This window comes from Sorex fumeus, unplaced genomic scaffold (assembly GCF_029834395.1).
Source record: "Sorex fumeus unplaced genomic scaffold, SorFum_2.1 ptg000044l, whole genome shotgun sequence".
NCBI classification, from domain to species: domain Eukaryota; kingdom Metazoa; phylum Chordata; class Mammalia; order Eulipotyphla; family Soricidae; genus Sorex; species Sorex fumeus.
In genome coordinates, this window is record NW_026606101.1 from 46,225,239 (window position 1) to 46,246,634 (window position 21,396).

Below are 21,396 nucleotides of genomic sequence, written 5' to 3' on the forward strand. Positions count from 1 at the left end.
ATCCTGGTAAATCTTCGAACAAGGACTTAAATGTTCCTATGGTAAGATCCAACAATTTTCACAAACTTTCTTTATAGAAGTATTTTTTTAATCATTCCATTAGCCACTAAGTGGTACCACGCAATATAAAATAAATTATTGTGGGCCTGCTACAGGGCCACACTTGAGGGATAGTTGAGAAAACGGAGACAGTGGTGGAGGGAAGGTGACCATGGTGGTGGGATTGGTGTTGGAATACTGAATGCCTAACAAATCATCATGAACAACTGGGTAAACCACAGAGTTTAAATGAAGTGAGGGAAAAAAGAAATTTTAAAAATACTTCCATTTTAAATACAATAGTTAAAGATATAAAATATTTTTGTAATTGCATTTTTTTTTTCATTTTGGATTTCATGCCACATCTTGCTGTGCTCAGGCCTTATTTCGGGCCCTGTGCTCAGAGATTATTTCTAGTGATGTTCTGGGGGTCACATGTGGTGCCAGAGATCAAACTGGAGTTGGCCACATGAAAGACAAGTGTCTTAATCTGTCTACTATTTTCCAGCCCCAATAAATTTATCCCTTTAACAAATATAGATTCACAACAGAAAAGAGATCAATATGCTAAAACAGATTAATGTAATGGATGTTATATATGTATATATTATACATTTAGATATGTAGATTTATATAGAAAAATATATAATTAGATGTAGACATCATATAGAGAGATTTCCTCATATATATGGAAAGAAAAGAATTAGACTATGAAAAGAGTTTCAAATACATAACTGAAAATTAAAGCAGAGAAAAATAAGGTATAGTAATCATTAGAATCACATGTGATAAATATGAAAGATCTGTCACTATCACTGTCCTCCCATTGTTCATCGATTTGCTCGAGCAGGCCCAGTAACGTCTCCATTTTGAGACTTGTTGTTACTGTGTTTGGCATATCGAATACATCACGGGTAGCTTGCCAGGCTTTGCCGTGCGGGCGAGATACTCTCGGTAGCTTGCTGGGCTCTCCGAGAGGGGCGGAGGAATCAAACCCGGCTGGGCCGGGCTGGCTGTGCGCAAGGAAAACGTCCTACCACTGTGCTACCACTTATAAATGATTTTCAAAATTAAAAGTGAAATTAATATGTATTAAAATTTAGCACTTATAAATGAATTATGACAGGTACTTCAGAACAGGTAGTTGAATGAGTATTTGATTACTAAATGAATACTAGGAAAATAAAAGTAAGATTCAATCCTAATTTTATTCTAGTCACAATCTAATGTGCCTTTTACTGTCAAAAAAACAATATAAGCAAATTTTAGGAAACGAATAAATACCTTTCCAATTTAGAAAATAACAATGCATATTTGGTGAGAGAAGAAGACCAATGGCACAAAAGTCTAAGCAACATTCCAACACATACCTCCTTATCAATTTTCTTTTCCCTGACTGAAGCAGTCTCATTTTCCAGGCGTTGGATTTCCTCTTTCACTCGTCCCAGTTCTCTCTCAGCAATGGCCTTAAAATGTTCTTCACTTTTAATCTCATTCTCCCTGGCTTTACAAAGACACTACAGGATACAAAATAGAAATACTTTTAAAATCTTACTTGTTATAAAATACTTTAAAGAAGGCATTGCACAGAAAAGCAACAGTGTTCCACCAAATACTTATATTGACTACCACTCATTCCACCACTCTGAGAATTGCACCACATTAGACTATGATTCAGAGTATTTCATGTTGCTGAGAGTTAGTCCACAAGTATACAAGGCAAAGAATATTGTTGTCAGCTACTCATGTTGGTCTGGAAAAATTACAGAAAATAGAAAAGCCTTCCTAATGCCCCCCCCCCCAAAAAACAAACATTGGAAATAAATTGGAAATAATAAATAAATTGGAAATAAATTGGAAATAGACACATCATCAAAGAAGACATAGAGCAGTTGCACCGAATTGTTTACATCAGAAGTGTCAAATTGCCTTTGATGCTTGCAGGAAGCTTCAGCCATGGGCCCTGGGACTCAGCAACCCTCAAACCCTCACCCCCACAGGCCCGTAAGATTGCTGACAAGCGTTCTCAGTCCACTGCCAACCCCCATGCCAATCCAGACTGTACAGCCACATGAGCAGTTTAACTCCTTACTCAGCCTCATTCTACCCTTCTGGTGCTGCAGTCACTGACTAGAAATGACTGAAGGCAAGAAAAGGCAAAATAGTCCACAGACATCATCTTACATCTCAAATTCTATTCTCACCATCCACAGAATGCAAAAATAATAATTAAAAAAATCCATGGAAACGAGTTTCTGAAACACAGGGGCCAGAAGTATCAGGGAGTGCTCATGCTCACCAAGAACCTTGATGTCATTCAAGAAGAAGCTCAGAACACCACAGGAGAGGAAATGAGAGAAGCTCTAGAAGGAAATTCAATCAACAAAGAAAAGTTTATGTGAAATGTTAAAGCATTTTCATTGCTATGGAATTGAAAGAGGTATTTTACAGCAGTAAAGTCATATCAACAGAACTCAGGATGTCAAAACTTGTATCAGAGAAAGACAAAACACAAGCCAGACTCAGAAGGAGGAATTTAGAAAAGTAACTTTTAAAAACAGAAGAAAATATAAACTATTTAATGGATAACTGAAGGAGGAATAATCTCTGAATTATGTGAATATGTGAAAGAGAGAGAAATGAAAGAAACAGAAGAAAGACTATAGCTCAAAAATGCCCCCCTCCCCAATCATTCGAGGGAGTCTTATGAACAGATCCAATAGGTGCAAAGAGCACCTTAAAAATATATTCAAATTCAATGCCTCTTTTGAAAACCACAACACCCAATAAGAGAGTGAGAACAAAAGGGAATGCCCTGCCACAGAGGCAGGGTGGGATGGGGGGGGGATTGGGGGTGGAGGGATACTGGAATCCATAGTGATGGGAAATGGGCACTGGTGGAGGGATGGGTATTTGATAATTGTATAATTGAAACCCAAGCACAAAAATTTGCAAGTCTACAACTGTACCTCATGATGTTTCACTAATAAAAATTAAAAAAAATAAAAATATATATATATATATATTCAAATAGAGTGACACTAAGACACAGTAAAATCAAAATGGCAAGAACCAGAAAGAGAGAGAGAGAGAGAGAGAGTTTACATAAAACAGCAAGACGAAACCAAAATCTAAAATATAAGGGAAACAACAAAAAGCTCACTACAGATTTCTCATCTGAAATCACACTAGCAATAAAAGAATGGAATGTTATATTTACAACACAGCTTAAGAAAGATCTTAATTAAACCTAGGACTCTTTACTCAGAACACAGAATGAGAAAAATCATGACCCTCGGATCCTCTGCCCTGAACGGCTATCATTCAGATCTGAAGAAGGGATAAAAACATTCTCAGACTAACAAGAACTCATCTAATCCATCCGACAATGATTAAAACTACAAACTAAATTTTCCCACACACAAAAAATTAACGTCTCAGGGAAAAATAACCAAAAGTCTCCATAGGAAAATGAGGCTAAATTAATTTGTGTCAATATTTTTTCTGAACACTCATGACTAAATTCTCCCATGAAAATGTTCAGGGTGAAAGGATGAAAACAATCATGTAAGATAATAATGGACCAAATAGGGGGAAAAAAAGCATGAGACAGCTATACTCATTCCATACCAAATAATAATCAATCTGAAGAAGGTACATAGATTAAAGTAACTGAATTTAAAAAAGGCCTCAAGAAAAAGTAAAAGGATTTCTCAAAACAAAGGAAAATGAAGAAACAATCTACAGGTCACAGCAAAAACAGCACTAAAAGACTTTGATAGCAAAATAGGCATACAGCAGGAAAGAAGAAAAAGCTCAAATCAACAACCTAAACACACACCTTAAGTACCTAGAAAGGATCAACAAATGAATTCCAAAATTAGGAGATGGAAAAAATAAAAAAATAAAATGAAAAATTTAAAAAAACCTAGAGTAGAAGTCAATGAAAAAGAAATCAAGAAAACAACAAACAATAGAGTCAATAAAATCAGAGCTGATTCTTCACGTGAATAAGATAGACAAACTCCTTCTTGGTGATACTCACAAGAATAACAATTTTAACTGTCCAAATAAATGAGATCAGAGATGAAAGAAGAGAAATTACAATAGATCCCTCAGAAATTCAAAATTTTATGAGAGGTTACAATAAACAACTTTATGCTGTTAAACTGGAGAAATGAGAAAAAATGGACAGATTCTTAGAACGAGTAAACTTTAAAACTGAACAAGAGGGAAATAGAAAGTCTGAAGAGGTCAACCACAAAGCTAGGAAATTGAAACAGTAATCAAAACTCTCCCCAAGAACAAAAGCCCTGGTCTAGATGGGTTCATTGATAAGGTCTATCAAAATTCTAAAGATATACTACTCTACTCTCAAGCACTTCCAACATATACAAGAAATAAGAATCCTTCCTAATAGCTTCTATGAAACCAACATTACAAGAATACTCAAAGCAAATATACTAAAAAAAAAAAAGAAACTTTAGACCAATTTCCTTTGTAAACACTGATGCAAAAAATCCTTAACAATATCTTAGGGAGCCAATTCCAAGAATATATCAAAAAGATTATAATCAAGTGTGATTTACCCCAGGATTCAAAGATGGGTCAACATATGCAAATAAATTAATGTAACATACCATATTAGTAAAAAGGAAAGATAAAATCATAATGAATAAATCAACACAGAGAAAGCTGTTGACAAAATCCAAAATCCATGCATGATTAAAAAAAACAAAATAGAGATAAAAGAATTCTTCAAGATAGTAATGGTAGGACTGGAGAGATATTACAATGGGTAGGGCACTTGCCTTGCACATGGTCAACCATCAAAATTCTGATGAGATTTTTCAAGAACTTCAAATGGACACAAAGCTTGTTCTGGAATCATGAAACACCTCAAAGAGTCAAAGTCTTACTAATAAATTAATAAATGGGGAGATATCACGCTACCTTACTTGAAACTATACTATAAACTATAGTATTCAAAACAACATAGAACTAGCAGAAGGAGAGATTCTGACCAATGGATTAGATTTGAAATCCTAAAGACAACCCCCAGATCTAAGGAAAACTAATTTTCAACAAAGGAGCTGAGTAAGTAAAGACAGCTTCTTCAACAAATGGCATCGGGAAAACGTAATTATCACAAGAAAAAAAATGAAGCTGGAGTCATATCTTACACCTTACACAATAGTAAATTGAAAGTTAAGATAGATCTTTCTTACATATGTTCTTACATATGTTGGGACTGAAGAGCAAATATAGCTAGCAGGGCTTGCAGACAACTTGCAGATGGTTGTTTATGGTCTCTGAATACGGCCAGAGTGCAGAGCCAAGAATAAGCCGTAAGCACTCACTAGGTGTGGCTCAAAAACAGACAAAAAAGAATATACTGCAACATAATGGCAAGCACAACTAAATTGAAAAATTAAAACTTTTACTTAAGATCGAAACAAGACAGGGCTGAAGCGATAGTATAGCGGGTAGGGTGTTTGCCTTGCACGTGGCCGACTCGGGTTCGATTCCCAACATCCCATATGGTCCCCTGAGCACCGCCAGGAGTAATTCCTAAGTGCAAAGCCAGGAGTAAACCCTGTGCATCACCAGGTGTGGCCAAAACAAAAAAATGATCTGGAAAAAGGCAATGTTCACTTTTGCCACTGCCTTTCAACTTAGTTACGGATGTCCTGTCAGCATAATTAAACAGGGAAAACATAAATGGAATACAGATTAAAAGAGTAAAACCATCACTACTTTCAAATGACAGAATACACATATAAAACTCTAAATACTACACAAAAAAACTATAGAAATAATTAACAAGTCTAGTAAAGTCGCAAGCTACAAAACCAATTCACATAAATCTGCTACGTTTCTATATAAAAACTATATGGAAAAACAGGAAATAAAGAAAATATTACTAGTCATGATTATATCAAAAACCTTATAAATAAAAACATAAAATATCATAAAACACTGGAAAGAAAACCTAAAAGTGTAGGTGAAAGAACTATGCATTGAAAACTATGTGGTATTATTAAACAAAATAGAAAAAGAAACAAAAAAATTCTATGGTTATAAACTGGAAAAAAATTAAAAATCAATCTTACCTAAATCAATCACATATTCAAAGCAATTCTATCAATAAACTAATAACATTCTTAAAGGAAATAAACCACCAGCTTTAAAATTTGTATGCAACCACTGAAGGCCAGAATAGTCAAAATAATTAAACAAAATAAAGAAAACTGTAAACATCATAAGCGCTGATTTCAAAGTATACTACAAAGAAATAGTGCTCAAACGATATGGTACTGGAACAAAATCAGGCTTACAGACCAATAGACTTAAATTAAGGTCCAAAAATGAACCCACATGTATACAAATTTGTAATTTAGAACAAAGAGACAAGACCAGTAAGATAATCTCTTCAACAAATATTGAGAGAACTCAACAACCACATAGAAATAAATAAAATTAAATCACTATGTAACAATCTTACATGAAAAAGTAATGCAAAATGGACTTAGATATTGAACTCCAAACTATAAGATATATTGAAGAAAACATTATATTCCCCAGGACCTCAAAACCTAGATGCATTTGGAAACTCAACCCCAGTGGCAAGGGAATCAAACCAAAAATATATAAATGAGATGGGGAGTGAGGGAATAGTAGAGAGATAGTATAGCAAGGAAGGTGCTTACCTTGCATGTAACCTACCCAGATTTGATTCCCAGCACCCAATATAGTTCCCCACTCTCCACAGGTATGATCTCTGAGGGCAAAGATAGGAGTAAGCCCTGAGCATCACAGGTTTGACCCCAAAACAAACAAACAAACAAAACAAAAACACACACTGTCCTCCCTTTGTTCATCGATTTGCTTGAGCGGGCCCAGTAATGTCTCCATTTCGAGACTCATCGTCACTGTGTTTGGCATATTGAATATGCCACAGGTAGCTTGCCAGGCTTTGCTGAACAAAACAAACAGAAAAAGAAAAGATATAACCTCATTAATCACCAAAGAAAATAGCATATATACAAAAGACACAAGTGTTGGGACTGTAAATTGGTGCAACTTCTTTTTGTGTGTGTTTCTTGTTTGTGTTTTGGGTCACATCTGGCAGTGCTCAAGGTTGACTCCTGGCTCTGCACTCAGGAATTACTTCTGACAGGCTCAGGGAACCATATTGAACCAGGGATCAAATCTGGGTCAGTCACATGCAAGACAAATGCCCTATCTGCTGTAGTATTGCTCCAGCCCCTTTGTGCAACTTCTATGCAAAATGATATGAAAATTCATAACTGAGTCAGCAGTACCATTCTAAGGCAGTATACAAGGATAAGAAAATACTACTTAGAAAGGCTATTTGCACTATATACATTTATAGAAGCATTTTGCCTTGCACGGGGCCAACCCAGTTGGTTCAGGTTTGATTCCTCCGCCCCTTTTGGAGAGCCCAGCAAACTACTGAGAGTATCTCACCCGCACAGCAAATAGCCTGGCAAGCTACCCATGACGTATTCAATATGCCAAACACAGTAACAACAAGTCTCACGATGGAGACATTACTGGGCCCGCTCGAGCAAATTGATGAACAACGGGAGGACAGTGCTACAGTGCTATTCATAATAGACATTGGAACTCTGGATAAGTATGATCACATATACAAAAAGTGTGAAGATAAACCCTTAAAACCCCAGAAGATTGTAAATCAATAAAATCTGTTAAAAAGAAAATTAGTCACATACTTGTTGCTTTATTCATAAAAGTAAATACATTTTAAAATTTTTATATAAAGTTTGTAAAATCTCCATTCTGATTGGGGAAGCTTTCTGAGCATCATCATGAATGAGGATCCACACACAAATAGATTTTCTATAAAAATGGATGCTTCCTTCGTCACCGTAGCTTTTAAAATTTTAATTACTATGTTACTATTCTAACATATCCTACATATTGATAAAAGAATTCTGAATACTATTTAGCATAATTTTCTTTGTATATTTCAATTCTCTTTTTTTTCTTGGTCACACCCAGCAGTGCTCAGGGCTTACTTCTGGCACTGTGATAAGAATCACTGGTGGTGTTGCTTGGGACACCATATATGGTGCCAGGGATTGAACCCAGTTGGCCACATAAGAGACAAACATTTCATTTCTTAAAGATTAAAATACCATGTACCTCAAAGAGCCAGTTAAATATATGGAAAATTTTCCTCCATTCAAAATTGACTTAGTGGATTGTTTATTTAAAAATTAAAAATAGACATACCAAAAAGTAGGCTTCTTCCCTCTGCCCCCCCTCCCCAGGTCAGTTAACCCACCAATATTTGAAACCAGGACTTGGCTTTCTCCATGCACACGCCCCAAGCATCCTCTAGGACTCTGGAATGCCCAGCAACCCTGAGTCTCTTCCTCTTCGATCCCAAGGGCTGTGCTGGTCTTCTTCACCTCCCAGCTGATACCCTGCCCACATACCAGGTACCCATGAAGGCGTGGCCTCTTCAGAAGTGGGCGTGGCTTCTGTAGAAGTGGGCGTGGCCTAATTTGGGGCTGGCGGCCAACACTCAGGCAGCCACAGGAGTTTAGTCATACCAAGCAATCTAGTGTAACATCTCAGTCCCCATACCTCCACACCAACATAAAGAAACAACGCAAATCCCCATCACGTGGGGGGGGGGGGGGGACGAGTGTGGCATCAACAGTAGAATGACCAGAGGGGAAGACAGAATCAATGAACTGGAAGATGAGCTGCACAAAGCCTACAGGCAACAACAAACAATGGCAACAGACCTCAAAATAGCTCTAGAGTGAATCAGAATCGTGGTAGATGATTCCAAGAGGAACAGCATTATAATCATTGGAGTATCAGAAGGTCAGAAAAACAATCCCAATGAAAAAGCCACGGTTAAACAAATCGGTCATGGTCCCGTCCTCCCGTTGTTCATCAGTTTGCTCGAGTGGGCCCAGTAATGTCTCCATCGTGAGACTTGTTGTTCTGTGTTTGGCATATTGAATACATCATGAGTAGCTTTCCAGGCTTTGCTGTGCAGGCGAGATACTCTCGGTAGCTTGCCGGGCTCTCTGAAAGGGGCAGAGGAATCGAACCCGGCTAGGCCGAGCCGGCTGCACGCAAGGCAAACGCCTTACCACTGCGCTATTAATCAAATCATTGTTGAAAAATTCCCAGAACTGGACATTGCAGCCATTCAGATTCAAGGAGCCTGAAGGGTGCCAGCTAAAAGAGACCCTAACAAAAACACTCCAAGACATACCATAGTTAGAATGATGGATGCCGCGGATAGAGACACAATACTGCATGCAGCAAGGGCAAAGAAGGAAATCACATACAAAGGAGCACTCCTTAGATTCACAGCAGACCAATCAGAGGAAACCCTCCAAGTCCGAAGACAATGGTGGGATATAGTGAAAAAACTCACTGAAATGAACGATGCACCAAGAATTCTCTATCCGGTTAAACTCTCACTCAAACTCGAAGGAACAGTACACTATTTTCTGGATAAACAGCAGCTCAAGAACTTCATAGACTCAAAACCAAACCTAAAAGAAGGGCTAAAGGGGCTACTATAAGATAAGACAAACCCTACAAGCACAACAGATCCTTACATAAAGATGACACAAAACCCCATAACAATAATCTCTGTCAACGTAAACAGTCTAAATTCAATTAAGACACACAGAGTGGCAAAATGGATTCAGAGACAGAACCCAACATTCTGCTACCTACAAGTAACTCATCTCAACAGTCAGAGTAAACACAGACTCAAAGTTAAAGGATGGAAAACAATCCTGCAAGCAAACAGCTCCCTCAAAAAAGCGGGGATGGCCATACTAGTATCTGGCAATATCAATTTCAGGTTGAAAATAATTAGAAGGGACAGTAAAGACAATTTTCTATTCATCAAGGGATACATAGAGCAGGAAGAAATCACACTCATAAATGTATATGCACCTAATGAGGGAACAGCTAAATATTTTAAACAATTGCTAACAAAATTTAAGGAGGCCATTGCTAGCAACACAATAGTAGCTGGAGACTTCAACATCGCCTTATCACCATTAGATAGATCAACAAGAACAAAACTCAGCAAGGAAACATTGGCTTTGAAAGAAGAAATAAAAGAGAGAGGGCTTATGGACCTATACAGGGCTTTACGCCCCAAAAGGAAAGAATACACATTCTTCTCCAGTGCACACGGAACATTTTCCAAAATAGGCCATATGCTAAAGTAACAAAATAGGAGACTAACACCTAAGAATGGCCGAGATTAGTACCAGGAATTTTGCTCCATAGCTTGGAGGCCAGCTACACATGCTAGGGGAAAAGGCAGCTCAGATAGAGAAGGGAGCACCAAATAAAGGGAGTTGGGAGGATCCTCCCAGGATGGGAGATGCATGCTGAAAGTAGACTATAGACTGAACATGATTGCCACTCAATGCCTCCTTTGCAAACCACAGCACCCAAAAGGAGAGAGAGAACAAAGGGGAATGCCCTGCCACAGAGGCAGGGTGGGAGGGGTGAATGGGGGCTGGGAGGGATACTGGGATCCGTAATGGTTGGAAATGGGCACTGGTGGAGGGATGGGTACTCGATCATTGTATAACTGAAACCCAAGCACAAAACTTTGTAAGTCTACAACTGTACCTCATACTGTTTCACTAATAAAAATTAAAAAGTATAACAAAAATTCTAATATATATTATATACTTTCTACTTAATGCCATCGTTCTCAGAACCATCATTATTTTTGTCTCATATTATCTGTTTAAAGTTATACTTAATTGAATGGTAATAAACATTTTTTCAAATGAATTACTATTTGTACTTTGAAGCAGCAGTAAGTTTCTCAGTCTTTCATTCTACCTATTTTCTGGCTCAAGTCTATGTTCACAATGATTCATTTTATGAATGCTAAAAATTTATATATCTAAAATTCACAGAGAAAAATGTAATGTGAAATGTTCCATGGTCACACTTGATATAATAAACATAAATTTCAATATTTACATACCTGAGTAAAGCTGAATTCTTGCTTAACATTTTTGAAGTGAGAAGACATTGCATTAATTCGATCTTCATAGTCTTGTAACTGATGTTGAAGGCGTGATTTTTCATTTTGCAGCTTGGATAACTGTAAATAAATAAATAATACATGCTAAATTTATTGATAAAATTATTAATTTAATAAATTATTTATTAAGCTTCACCAATCAGTTATGAAGATTTTACAAACTTTATATCAAACTAATTTTTAAAATGCATTTACTTTTATAAAAAAAGTAAGAATTATTTTAATTTATTTTTAGTATATTTTAGAGATTTACAATATTCTGGAGTGTTAAGGGTTTATCTTCACACTTATTTATAAATGATAAAACATAAATGCTAAGATTAAGGTCCTGCTAAGTATTTGTCATGTTAATAGATCATAAGCCAATCCAAAATTAAGTCCGCAATTACTCTGCATCTTTATCCATGGGAGATTCTAAAAGTGGCTGATTTTTAAAGTATTGTTAAAGAGTGCTAAAATTAATATCAGATTACTGTGAGAAAATTAGCATCATAGGGTTGAGAGATAATTCAGTAGCTGGAGCACACATTTTGTATGCAGATGGCCTGGGTTTGATTCCTGGTATACATGGTCCCTTAAACACCACCTTAAGGAATCCCCAAGCACTGACTCAGTAGTACCCTTGAGCACTGCCAGGGATGTCCTCCAAAGAGCATAACATAAATTAGCACAAAATTATAGAATAAATCAATAAAACTTTGACACTTGCAGCATTAATAGAATAAACTATGAAAGTGTATTTTTATACAGTAAAACTATGTTATGAAAGGAAAAATGAGTGTATTTCATAACTAAATCAGAAAATCTCTAAGGCAAAGAAAAACATACAAAAGGTATAACAAAAACATAAAGCCTGAGCTATTTGACTAGAATCTGAAATCAAGGCCAAATTACATAAATATAAAGCACAACATTGTAGGAAGTTATAAATTCTTGGGACCATCAGAATAAATCAACTTTCAAAACAATGTGAAAGCCCAACATAACTGAACAGTGTCTCCCTGAATTCTTGAGCTGACGCCCTCGGTGGGGCTACAACGAAGAATTTGCACAGCACAGTTCAATTACGTGCAAAGAAAGAAAACAAAAATGCAAATTTTCAGCTAAGGAAGAAAGGAAATAGCTTATTTGTCATATCCTATATTCTAAAGTTAATAATAATAATACATATATCCTTACATTGATTTTATATCTAGTGTGCATTATTAATTTTTGCTAATTTCAGGTTTTTTTAATTTGTTGGGGGATTGGGGGCTCCATTCCCAAATATATGCTGGATTCACTCCTGGTGACATTCAGGGACCCATGAGGCACCACCAGGGAACAACCCAGGTTTCCTGCATGCAAAACATATATTTCAACCTTTTGAGCTGTCTCTCCAGCTCATAATTTATTGGGAGTTTGGAAGGAGATGTTAATTGTTAGCAGAATAGGAGACAATAGAGAGTAAATTCTGATGCAAAATGCATAGTTGGCAAATGCCCTCCCAAGTTTGATCCCTGGCAACACAAAGTCTCCCAAGCAATCCTGTGGATAGCCCTGAAGGCCCTTAGCACTACTGGGTGGCATGAGTAATCCCCTGGCATTGCAAGGTCAGAGCAACATTGAATCCTCAGGGCCTCATATTAAACCATGGCCAGGTTGGCTGAGACTAGCGCGTGAAGCCCTGAGCCTTCTAAGCACTACTCGGAGCTCTTTATTTTTTTGACTAGTTGTTTTAAACTAAATATTTATGTAGCCCGAAATGCTGGATCCCCTAATGCCCCAATTAAATGAGGGGGGGGGGCATCTCTTGGAGGTAAATTAGGCTTAAATTAGGTGGATATGAGGGTGGAAATCTCCTACTGGAATTAGTTCACGCCAGTAGAGGAAGAGAAAAAGACAAGAGTTCTCCTCTCTCTCTCTCTCTCTCTCTCTCTCTCTCTCTTGCTCTCTTCTTTCTCTCCCTCCATTCCTCTCTCCTCTCCCTCTCTCCCTCTCTTCCTCTCTCACTCCCTCCCTCCCTCTCAGGTCAGGCAAATCGAGGAATCAGACAACCTCGGATAAAAGGAGTTAAAAACACAATTATGTGAACCTGTAATAACACAGACATTTGAGGAAAGAACCCAACAACCTGAACTGCCTACATTTAAGAACAATCAAAATATTAAATATTTAAAAATTAATAAAAAGCAAGAGTACTGACAATGGAACAGGGTTGAATATACTGACATCTCCCCCAAGCATATGATCATCTAATCTTTGATAAGGGGGCAAGAAAAGTGAAGTGGACCAAGGAAAGCCTCTTTAACAAATTGTGCTGGCAAAACTGGACGGCTACATGAAAAAAAGTGGGCTCAGATCTCTGCCTAACACCATGTACAAAAGTAATATCAAAATGGATTAAAGACCTCAACATCAGACAGGAATCCATAAGGTACATTGAAGACAAAGTTGGCAAAACCCTCCATGACATTGAAGCTAATGGTATCTTCAAAGATGTCACGCCACTGGCCAAGCAAGTGAAAACAGAAATAGACAAATAGGACTATCTTAAACTACAAAACTTCTGTACCTCTAAAGAAACAGTGACCAAAATACAAAGACAGTCTACAGAATGGGAAAGGATATTCGCCGAATACACATCTGACAAGGGTTTGATATCAAGGAAATACAAGTATATGTTAGGCAGAGATCTGAGCCCACTTTTTTTCATATAGCCGTCCAGTTTTGCCAGCATAGTTTGTTAAAGTGGCTTTCCTTGCTCCACTTCACTTTTCTTTCCCCCTTATCAAAGATTAGATGATCACATGCTTAAACTGGTTGAACTCCACAAGAAGAAAACATCCAACCCCATCAAAAAATGGGGCGACGAAATGAGCAGAAACTTTCTCAAAGAAGAAATCCGAATGGCTAAAAGGCACATGAGAAAATTCTCCACATCATTAATCATCAGGGAGATGCAGATCAAAACCACAATGAGATATCATTTCATACCACAGAGACTGGCCCACATCCAAAAGAACAAAAGCAACCAGTGTTGGTGCAGATGTGGCGAGAAAGGGACCCTCCTTCACTGCTGGTGGGAATGTCGACTGGTTCAGCCCTTTTGGAAAACAGTATGGACGATTCTCAAAAAATTAGAAATTGAGCTCCCATTTGACCTGGCAATACCACTCCTGGGAATATATCCCAGAGAGGCAAAAAAGTATAGTCGAAGTGACATCTGCACTTTTTTGTTCATTGCAGCACTGTTTACAATAGCTAGAATCTGGAAAAAACCTGAGTGCCCGAGAACAGATGACTGGTTAAAGAAACTTTGGTACATCTACACAATGGAGTACTATGTAGCTGTTAGAAAGGTTGAACTCATGAAATTTACATACAAGGGTACTACATGGAAAGTACCATGCTAAGTGAGATGAGTCAGAAAGAGAGGGACAGACATAGAAAGATTGCATCCATCTGGGGAACATAAAGTAACAAAATAGGAGACTAACAACCAAGAATAGCCGAGATAAGTACCAGGAGGTTTGCTCCATGGTTCGGAGGCCAGCCGCACACTCTAGGGGTAAAGGCAGCTCAGATAGAGAAGGGAGCACCAAATAAAGGGTGTTGGGAAGATCCCCCCAGGATGGGAGATGCATGCTGAAAGTAGACTATAGACCAAACACGATACCCACTCACTGCCTCTTTTGCAAACCACAGCACTCAAGAGGAGAGAGAGAACAAAAGGGACTGCCCTACCAGAGGCAGGGTGGGATGGGGGGGTGAGGGGTGGGAGGGATCCTGGGACTAGTGGTGGTGGAGAATGGGCACTGGTGGAGGGATGGGTACTCAATCATTGTATAGTTTAAACCCAAGCACAAAAATTTGTAAGTCTACAACTGTACCTCATGGTGTTTCACTAATAAAAATTTTTTTAAAAAGTAAGGGTACTCAATAGAATGAAAATGAAAGCAAACATTCAAAGTATGAAAATTATAAAATTAATTTCTAATGAGATAAAAGAAGGTGGAAGTGACCTTTTCTCTTTTTTTCTTTGAAAGATAAAAGAGCAGAGAATGCACTGATACAGAAGATATTAGACACAAATAACTTTTAAAACAGTAGTATAAACCTTTCTTTTTTATCTTTTATGTACAGGTTTTTAATGTTAGACAATTTTAGTAGTCAATATCTCTTGTGATCAGGTCTAGAGCCATAGTACAGTGGGTAAGGCATTTGCTTTGCTTGCAGTCAACCCAGGTTCGATCCCTGGCATCTCATATGGCAGGCGAAGCATGGCATGGAGTGATTCCTGAGTGCAGGGCCAGGAGTAAGCCCTGAGATTTGCCAGGTATGACCCCCAACAAACAAAAACTCAAATTTTTCAAAACTCTTGTGATCAAGGAACACCTGAAAGACAGCATTTTTTTTATTCTCCTTTAAGTAAATTAGATTTTTGTCAAAATCAGCAGACAGCAGATTTTCATTGTTATAGTAATTCTCTTTGGATTTGGTGTCTTTATAGCTACAGTCCTTTCTACCAATAACTTTTTAGTTATTGTCATTTCTCTCAAAGGGCACCTTTGGGGGGGAGAGGATAATATCTAATATTTTTATCCCCTTTTTTAGGTTTGAATATCTTAAACTTTCAAGATTTTAATGATTTGCACTTAATCAGGTCAAGTGATAATGGACCTCATTATTCCTTTTAATATTCTGTAATGTCTTAAAATAGTTAGGCTGGAGCGATAGCACAGCGGTAGGTCTACTGCCTTGTGTGCAGCCAGCCCGGCTGAGCCGGGCCGATTCCTCCGCCCCTCTCAGAGAGTCCAGCAAGCTACCGAGAGTATCTTGCCCGCACAGCAAAGCCTGGCAAGCTACCCATGACGTATTTGATATGCCAAACACAGTAACAAGAAGTCTCAAAATGGAGACATTACTGGGCCCGCTCAAGCAAATCAATGAACAACGGGAGGACAGTGTTTGTTTTGGACTAAAATCCATTGTGTGAGTAGAATGTCAACTTAGTGTTCTAATTACAACACAGTGGGATAGTCATTATATGTCCATTACAGGAAAAGAAACAGGCTCGGTACTCCTAAGTAGAATCTGAACCCAGGGCTGGATAGTTCTTCACTTCATTCCTCAGTACTCGGTGCTAAATGTCCTGTACTTCCTAATGTTACACCATTGAAAACACAAAACAGAAACTACAGCCTTCAGGCTAGAGAGACAGTGCTGACCTGACCTGAGGGCACTTGCCCTGCATGTGACCCACCCAGGTAGGATTCCACGCACCAGGAGAAATACTTGAGTGAAGATCCAGGAGCAACCCCTGAGCATCGCCAGGTGTAGCCCCAAAATAAAGACTGAAAAAAAAAAAAAGAAACTACAGCCTTGAGTAAATAAGGCAGAACTAAGTAGACAGGAGCAAATACTTTAGAAAACTTTACAGTAGTTTACATTTAAAAAAAAAAAGTTTTTTCATGGAGCTGGAGCTATAGTACAGTGGGTAAAGCGTTTGTCTTACAGGAGACTGACCCGGGATAGATTCCCAGCATCCCATATGGTACCCCGAGCACCACCAGGAGTAATTCCTGAGTGCAGAGTCAGGAGTAATCCCTATGCATAGCTGGGTATGAACCAAGAAGAAGGGGAAAAAAAGTTTCTTTTCATTTTAGAAGGGAAACAGTACACTCTATCCTATAGCACAAACATTATCTGTTCTTGCACCCTCTTCTACACAACAAATTGCTATGCGTTGGAACTTTAAACTGACCTGTTAAGATTTTCAAAAGTCTGCTGAGATGTTTATAATTGAATTTTTCAGAACTACTGTGAATTGGTCGCAAGTAGGTTAGCAGGAGTCTTTACAATGCCTTACAATGTGAAAATACCCCAGGACAATTTAATGCTTACTTGGAGAAGTTGTGAAAGTACATTTTTACATTATTAACAAAACATCGGCCTTCAAACTTTTAAAATCGCTTTCAACCTTAAACTGTGTGCAGACACTCAAAGAAAAGTTAAAAGTTAACCAAAGCCTGTTTGCTTCCGCAAATCGCTTGCTACCTCCAGGTCCCTTAGCAAAACGCTGCCTCGCGCCTACCAAGTGGGCTCTGGAAGCATGGTCCTTGTGTCCTGCCCAGGGGGCTGAAAACCAGCAGGTGGAAAAGAGAAGTGAAATGAGAGTCTTTCTAAAGATTCTGCCTTCAGGACCCTGAGTGTCAGGATCATCCGTTTCCGCACATTTCACAGTTTCCGTTTCAGTATCTTTTATAAGCGCAGGCACTGGAGTGGGGAGAGAGGGAGGAGTGGGGCGCTCCGGACACAGATGGGATTAAGGGGGGAAACGAGGCAAAGGGGTGGGAGGATCGCGGCAAACTAGAAAGCGCCCCCCAAAGCCTCCCTCCTCTCCCCCGCGCTCTTTACCTGGTCTTCCAGTTCCTTGTTTTCCTCGTTCGCCACCGGGATGGAGAGCCCATCCTCCCACTTCAGCTCCTCCAAGAACCTGCTGGTCATGCTGGCAAAATGCTCGCAAAGTCCAGACAGGCAGACAAAACAAAGAAGGGAAAATCTTTAAAAAAAAAAATCCGCTTTCACCTCGCGCCGGAATAGAGCAGCGGAGCCCCGGGGAAAAGCCGCGCAGCAGGCTCCACCGCGGCCCTAGCAACCGTCCGCGTCCTTAGTTACCAAGCCGGAAGCGCAGCGCCCGGGCCCAGGCTTCCTGCCTGGAATGCCGGATTTGCGGGGAATGCTTGGCCCTCGCAAGCAGTTGGGAAAGCTAATAGTTTTAGCCACCACCACCCCGCCCCCCCACTTCCCGGGCTTCCTTGAGACTGCACCCGCCTAGCTGCTCGTCGGGCTCTGCAAGGGGGGGGGGTGTGTGGGGGGGGTGGAGTCGGTCGTGCCTGCTGGTGGCCGCGGGATGCGACCGTGTCCAGGTGGCCGCCACCTCCTGAGCGCCCGCGGCAGGGGAGAGCGGACCAAGAAAACAAATCTTTTTTTTTTCTTCTCCAAGTGGTGTTTGTGGAGTTGTGAAGACGGACTCTCCAGATGAAACAGACGCTATTTTGAAGCAGGATCCATGCCCAGTGCTCCTGAACTGCAGCGCGCCGTTTAGTGGGCCCTCCTGGTCCTTAAGTCAAGAAATGTCTTTTTGTTTGTTTAAAAAAAAAAGTTTTCTTTGCATTTTTATTCATTAACAATTTGCTGGCTGGAGCGATAGCACAGCGGGTAGGGTGTTTGCCTTGCACGCGGCCAACCCAACCCTGCAGACCATACGGGGTTAATTCCTCTGCCCCTCTCCGAGACCCTGGCAAGCTACTGAGAGTATTTCGCCTGTATGGCAAAGCCTGGCAAGCTCCCTGTGGTGTATTCAATATGCCAAACATAGTAACAAAATAAGTTTCACAATGGAAACGTTACTGGGCTCTCTAGACCTAATCGATGAACAACGGGAGAACAGTGCTACACTTAATTTATTTTATTTTACTATGAAAACAAACAAACACTGTCCTCCCATTGTTCATCAATTTGCCCCAGCGGGTCCAGTAACGTCTCCATTTTGAGACTTGTTGTTACTGTGTTTGGCACATCAAATATGTCATGGGGAGCTCTATTTCTTCCTAATCTACAAACTAAATATAAAGCTCGGAAATGCTGAGTCCAAATCAAATGGCATTCTTGGGCTAAAGATTCTCTCTAAAGCAACATGAAAAAAACAATCCCATTCATAATTGTGCCCCAGAAAATCAAGTACCTAGGAATCAGCTTAACTAAGGAAGTAAAGGACCTGTACAAAGAAAACTACAAAACGCTACTTCAGGAAATAAAAGAGGACATGAGGAAATGGAAAGATATCCCCTGCTCATGGGTCGGGAGACTTAACATTGTCAAAATGGCAATACTACCGAAAGCATTGTATAAATTCAATGCAATCCCTATAAGGATACCCATGACATTCTTCAAAGAAATGGAGCAAACACTCTTGAAATTTATATGGAACAATAAGCCCCCACGAATAGCTAAAGCAATTCTTGGGAAAAAGAAAATGGGAGGAATCAACCTCCCGAACTTCAAACTGTACTACAAAGCAGTAATAATTAAAACAGCATGGTACTGGAACAAAGGCAGAACTGCAGACCAATGGAACAGGGTTGAATACACTGACATCTCTCCTCAATCATATGCTCATCTAATCTTTGATAAAGGTGCAAGTAATGTGAAGTGGAGTAAGGAAAGCCTCTTTAATAAATTGTGTTGGCATCACTGGACGGCTACATGCAAAAAAATAGGCTCAGAACTCTGCCTAACACCATGTACAAAAGTAAGATCAAAATGGATTAAAGACCTCAACATCAGACCAGAAACCATAAGGTACATTGAAGATAAAGTTGGCAAAACCCTCCATGACATTGAAGCTAATGGTATCTTCAAAGATGCCACGCCACTGGCCGAGCAAGTGAAAACAGAGATAGATAAATGGGACTATCTTAAACTAAGAAGCTTCTGCACCTCCAAAGAAACAGTGACCAAAGTACAAAGACAGTCTACAGAATGGGAAAGGATATTCACCGAATACACATCTGACAAGGGGTTGATATCCAGGATATACAAAATACTGGTTAAACTCCACAAGAAGAAAACATCCAACCCCATCCAAAAATGGGGCAATGAAATGAACAGAAACTTTCTCAAAGAAGAAATCCGAATGGCAAAAAAGCACATGAGAAAATGCTCTACATCATTAATCATCAGGGAGATGCAGATCAAAACCACAATGAGATACCATCTCACACCTCAGAGACTGGCCCACATTCAAAAGAACAAAAGCAACCGATGCTGGCGTGGATGTGGCGAGAAAGGGACACTCCTTCACTGTTGGTGGGAATGTCCACTGGTTCAGCCCTTCTGGAAAACAGTATGGACGATTCTCAAAAAATTAGAAATTGAGCTCCCATTTGACCCAGCAATACCACTCCTGGGAATATATCCCAGAGAGGCAAAAATGTATAGTCGAAGTGACATCTGCACTTGTTTGTTGATTGCAGCCCTCTTTACAATAGCCAGAAACTGGAAGAAACCTGAATGCCCAAGAACAGATGACTGGTTAAAGAAACTTTGGTACATCTACACAATGGAGTACTATGTAGCTCTTAGAAAAGATGAAGTCATGAAATTTACATACAAGTGGTACAATATGGAAAGTATCATGCTAAGCGAAATGAGTCAGAAAGAGAGGGATAGACATAGAAAGATTGCATTCATCTGGGGGATATAAAGTAACAAAGTATGAGATTAATACCCAAGAATAGCTGAGATCAGCACCAGGAGGATTACTCCATAACTTAGAGGCCAGCCGGGTATCCTAGAGGAAAGGGCTATTCAGATAGAGAAGGGAGCACCAAATAAAGGATGTTTGGAGGATCCTCCCAGGAGGGGAGATGCATGTCGAAAGTAGACTATGGACTGAACATGTTTGCCACTCAATGCCTCTTTTGCAGACCACAACACTCAAAAGGAGAGAGAGAACACAGGGGATTGCCCTGCCACAGAGACGGGGGGATGGGGGGATGGGGGTGGGAGGGATATTATCCATGGTGGTGGAAAATGGGCACTGGTGGAGGGATGGGTATCTGATCATTGTATAATTGAAACCAAAGCACAAAAAATTGTAAATCTACAACTTTAAAAAAAAATAAAATAAAATAAAGGGGAAAAAAAAATAAAGATTCTCTCTATAGATAGAAAGATAGATGCATAGACAGATAGATGCATTGATAGATGCATAGATAGATAGATAGATGTGGTGATGAGACTTACTCTTGGCTCTGAGCTCAGGCATCACTCCTGGAGGACGCTGGGTACCATAAGAGTGCTGGGGAGGGCTGGAGCCATAGCACAACAGCTAGGGCGTTTGCCTTGCACGCAGCCAACCTGGGTTCAATTCCCAGCATCCCATATGGTTCCCAGAGCACCGCCAGGAGTAATTCCTGAGTATATGAGCCAGGAGTAACCCCGGTGCATCACCGGGTGTGACCCAAAAACAAAAACAAACAAAAAGTGCTGGGGAACAAATAACCAAGTGCCTTTCCCACTGTCCGATGTACTATCTCTTCAATTCTCCCCCTTTAAACAGAAAATTTATTCATTTGAATGACCTGCTTGGGTATGGTAGTCATTTGAGGTTATAACTTTTTGTTGTACATCATGTCAGAACTGGAAAGGACAAAACAACTAGTTTAATCCTTTCATTTTCCAGATAAACTGACGCTAGCTGAGGTCAA

At 39.4% G+C, this 21,396-nt stretch overlaps 1 protein-coding gene across 1 annotated transcript in view; it reads right to left on the bottom strand.

The window, feature by feature from the left end:
* Nucleotides 1–17,629, bottom strand: part of CCDC39 (coiled-coil domain containing 39) — a 58,959-nt gene extending 41,330 nt beyond the window's left edge. The window contains exons 1-3 of the mRNA XM_056121910.1: nt 17,540–17,629; nt 11,081–11,200; nt 1,410–1,556 (exon numbers count right to left, since the gene is read on the bottom strand). Coding sequence (XP_055977885.1) covers nt 1,410–1,556; nt 11,081–11,200; nt 17,540–17,629 — 357 coding nt within the window. The remainder of the gene's footprint in view (nt 1–1,409; nt 1,557–11,080; nt 11,201–17,539) is intronic.
* Nucleotides 17,630–21,396: the final 3,767 nt, after the last annotated feature.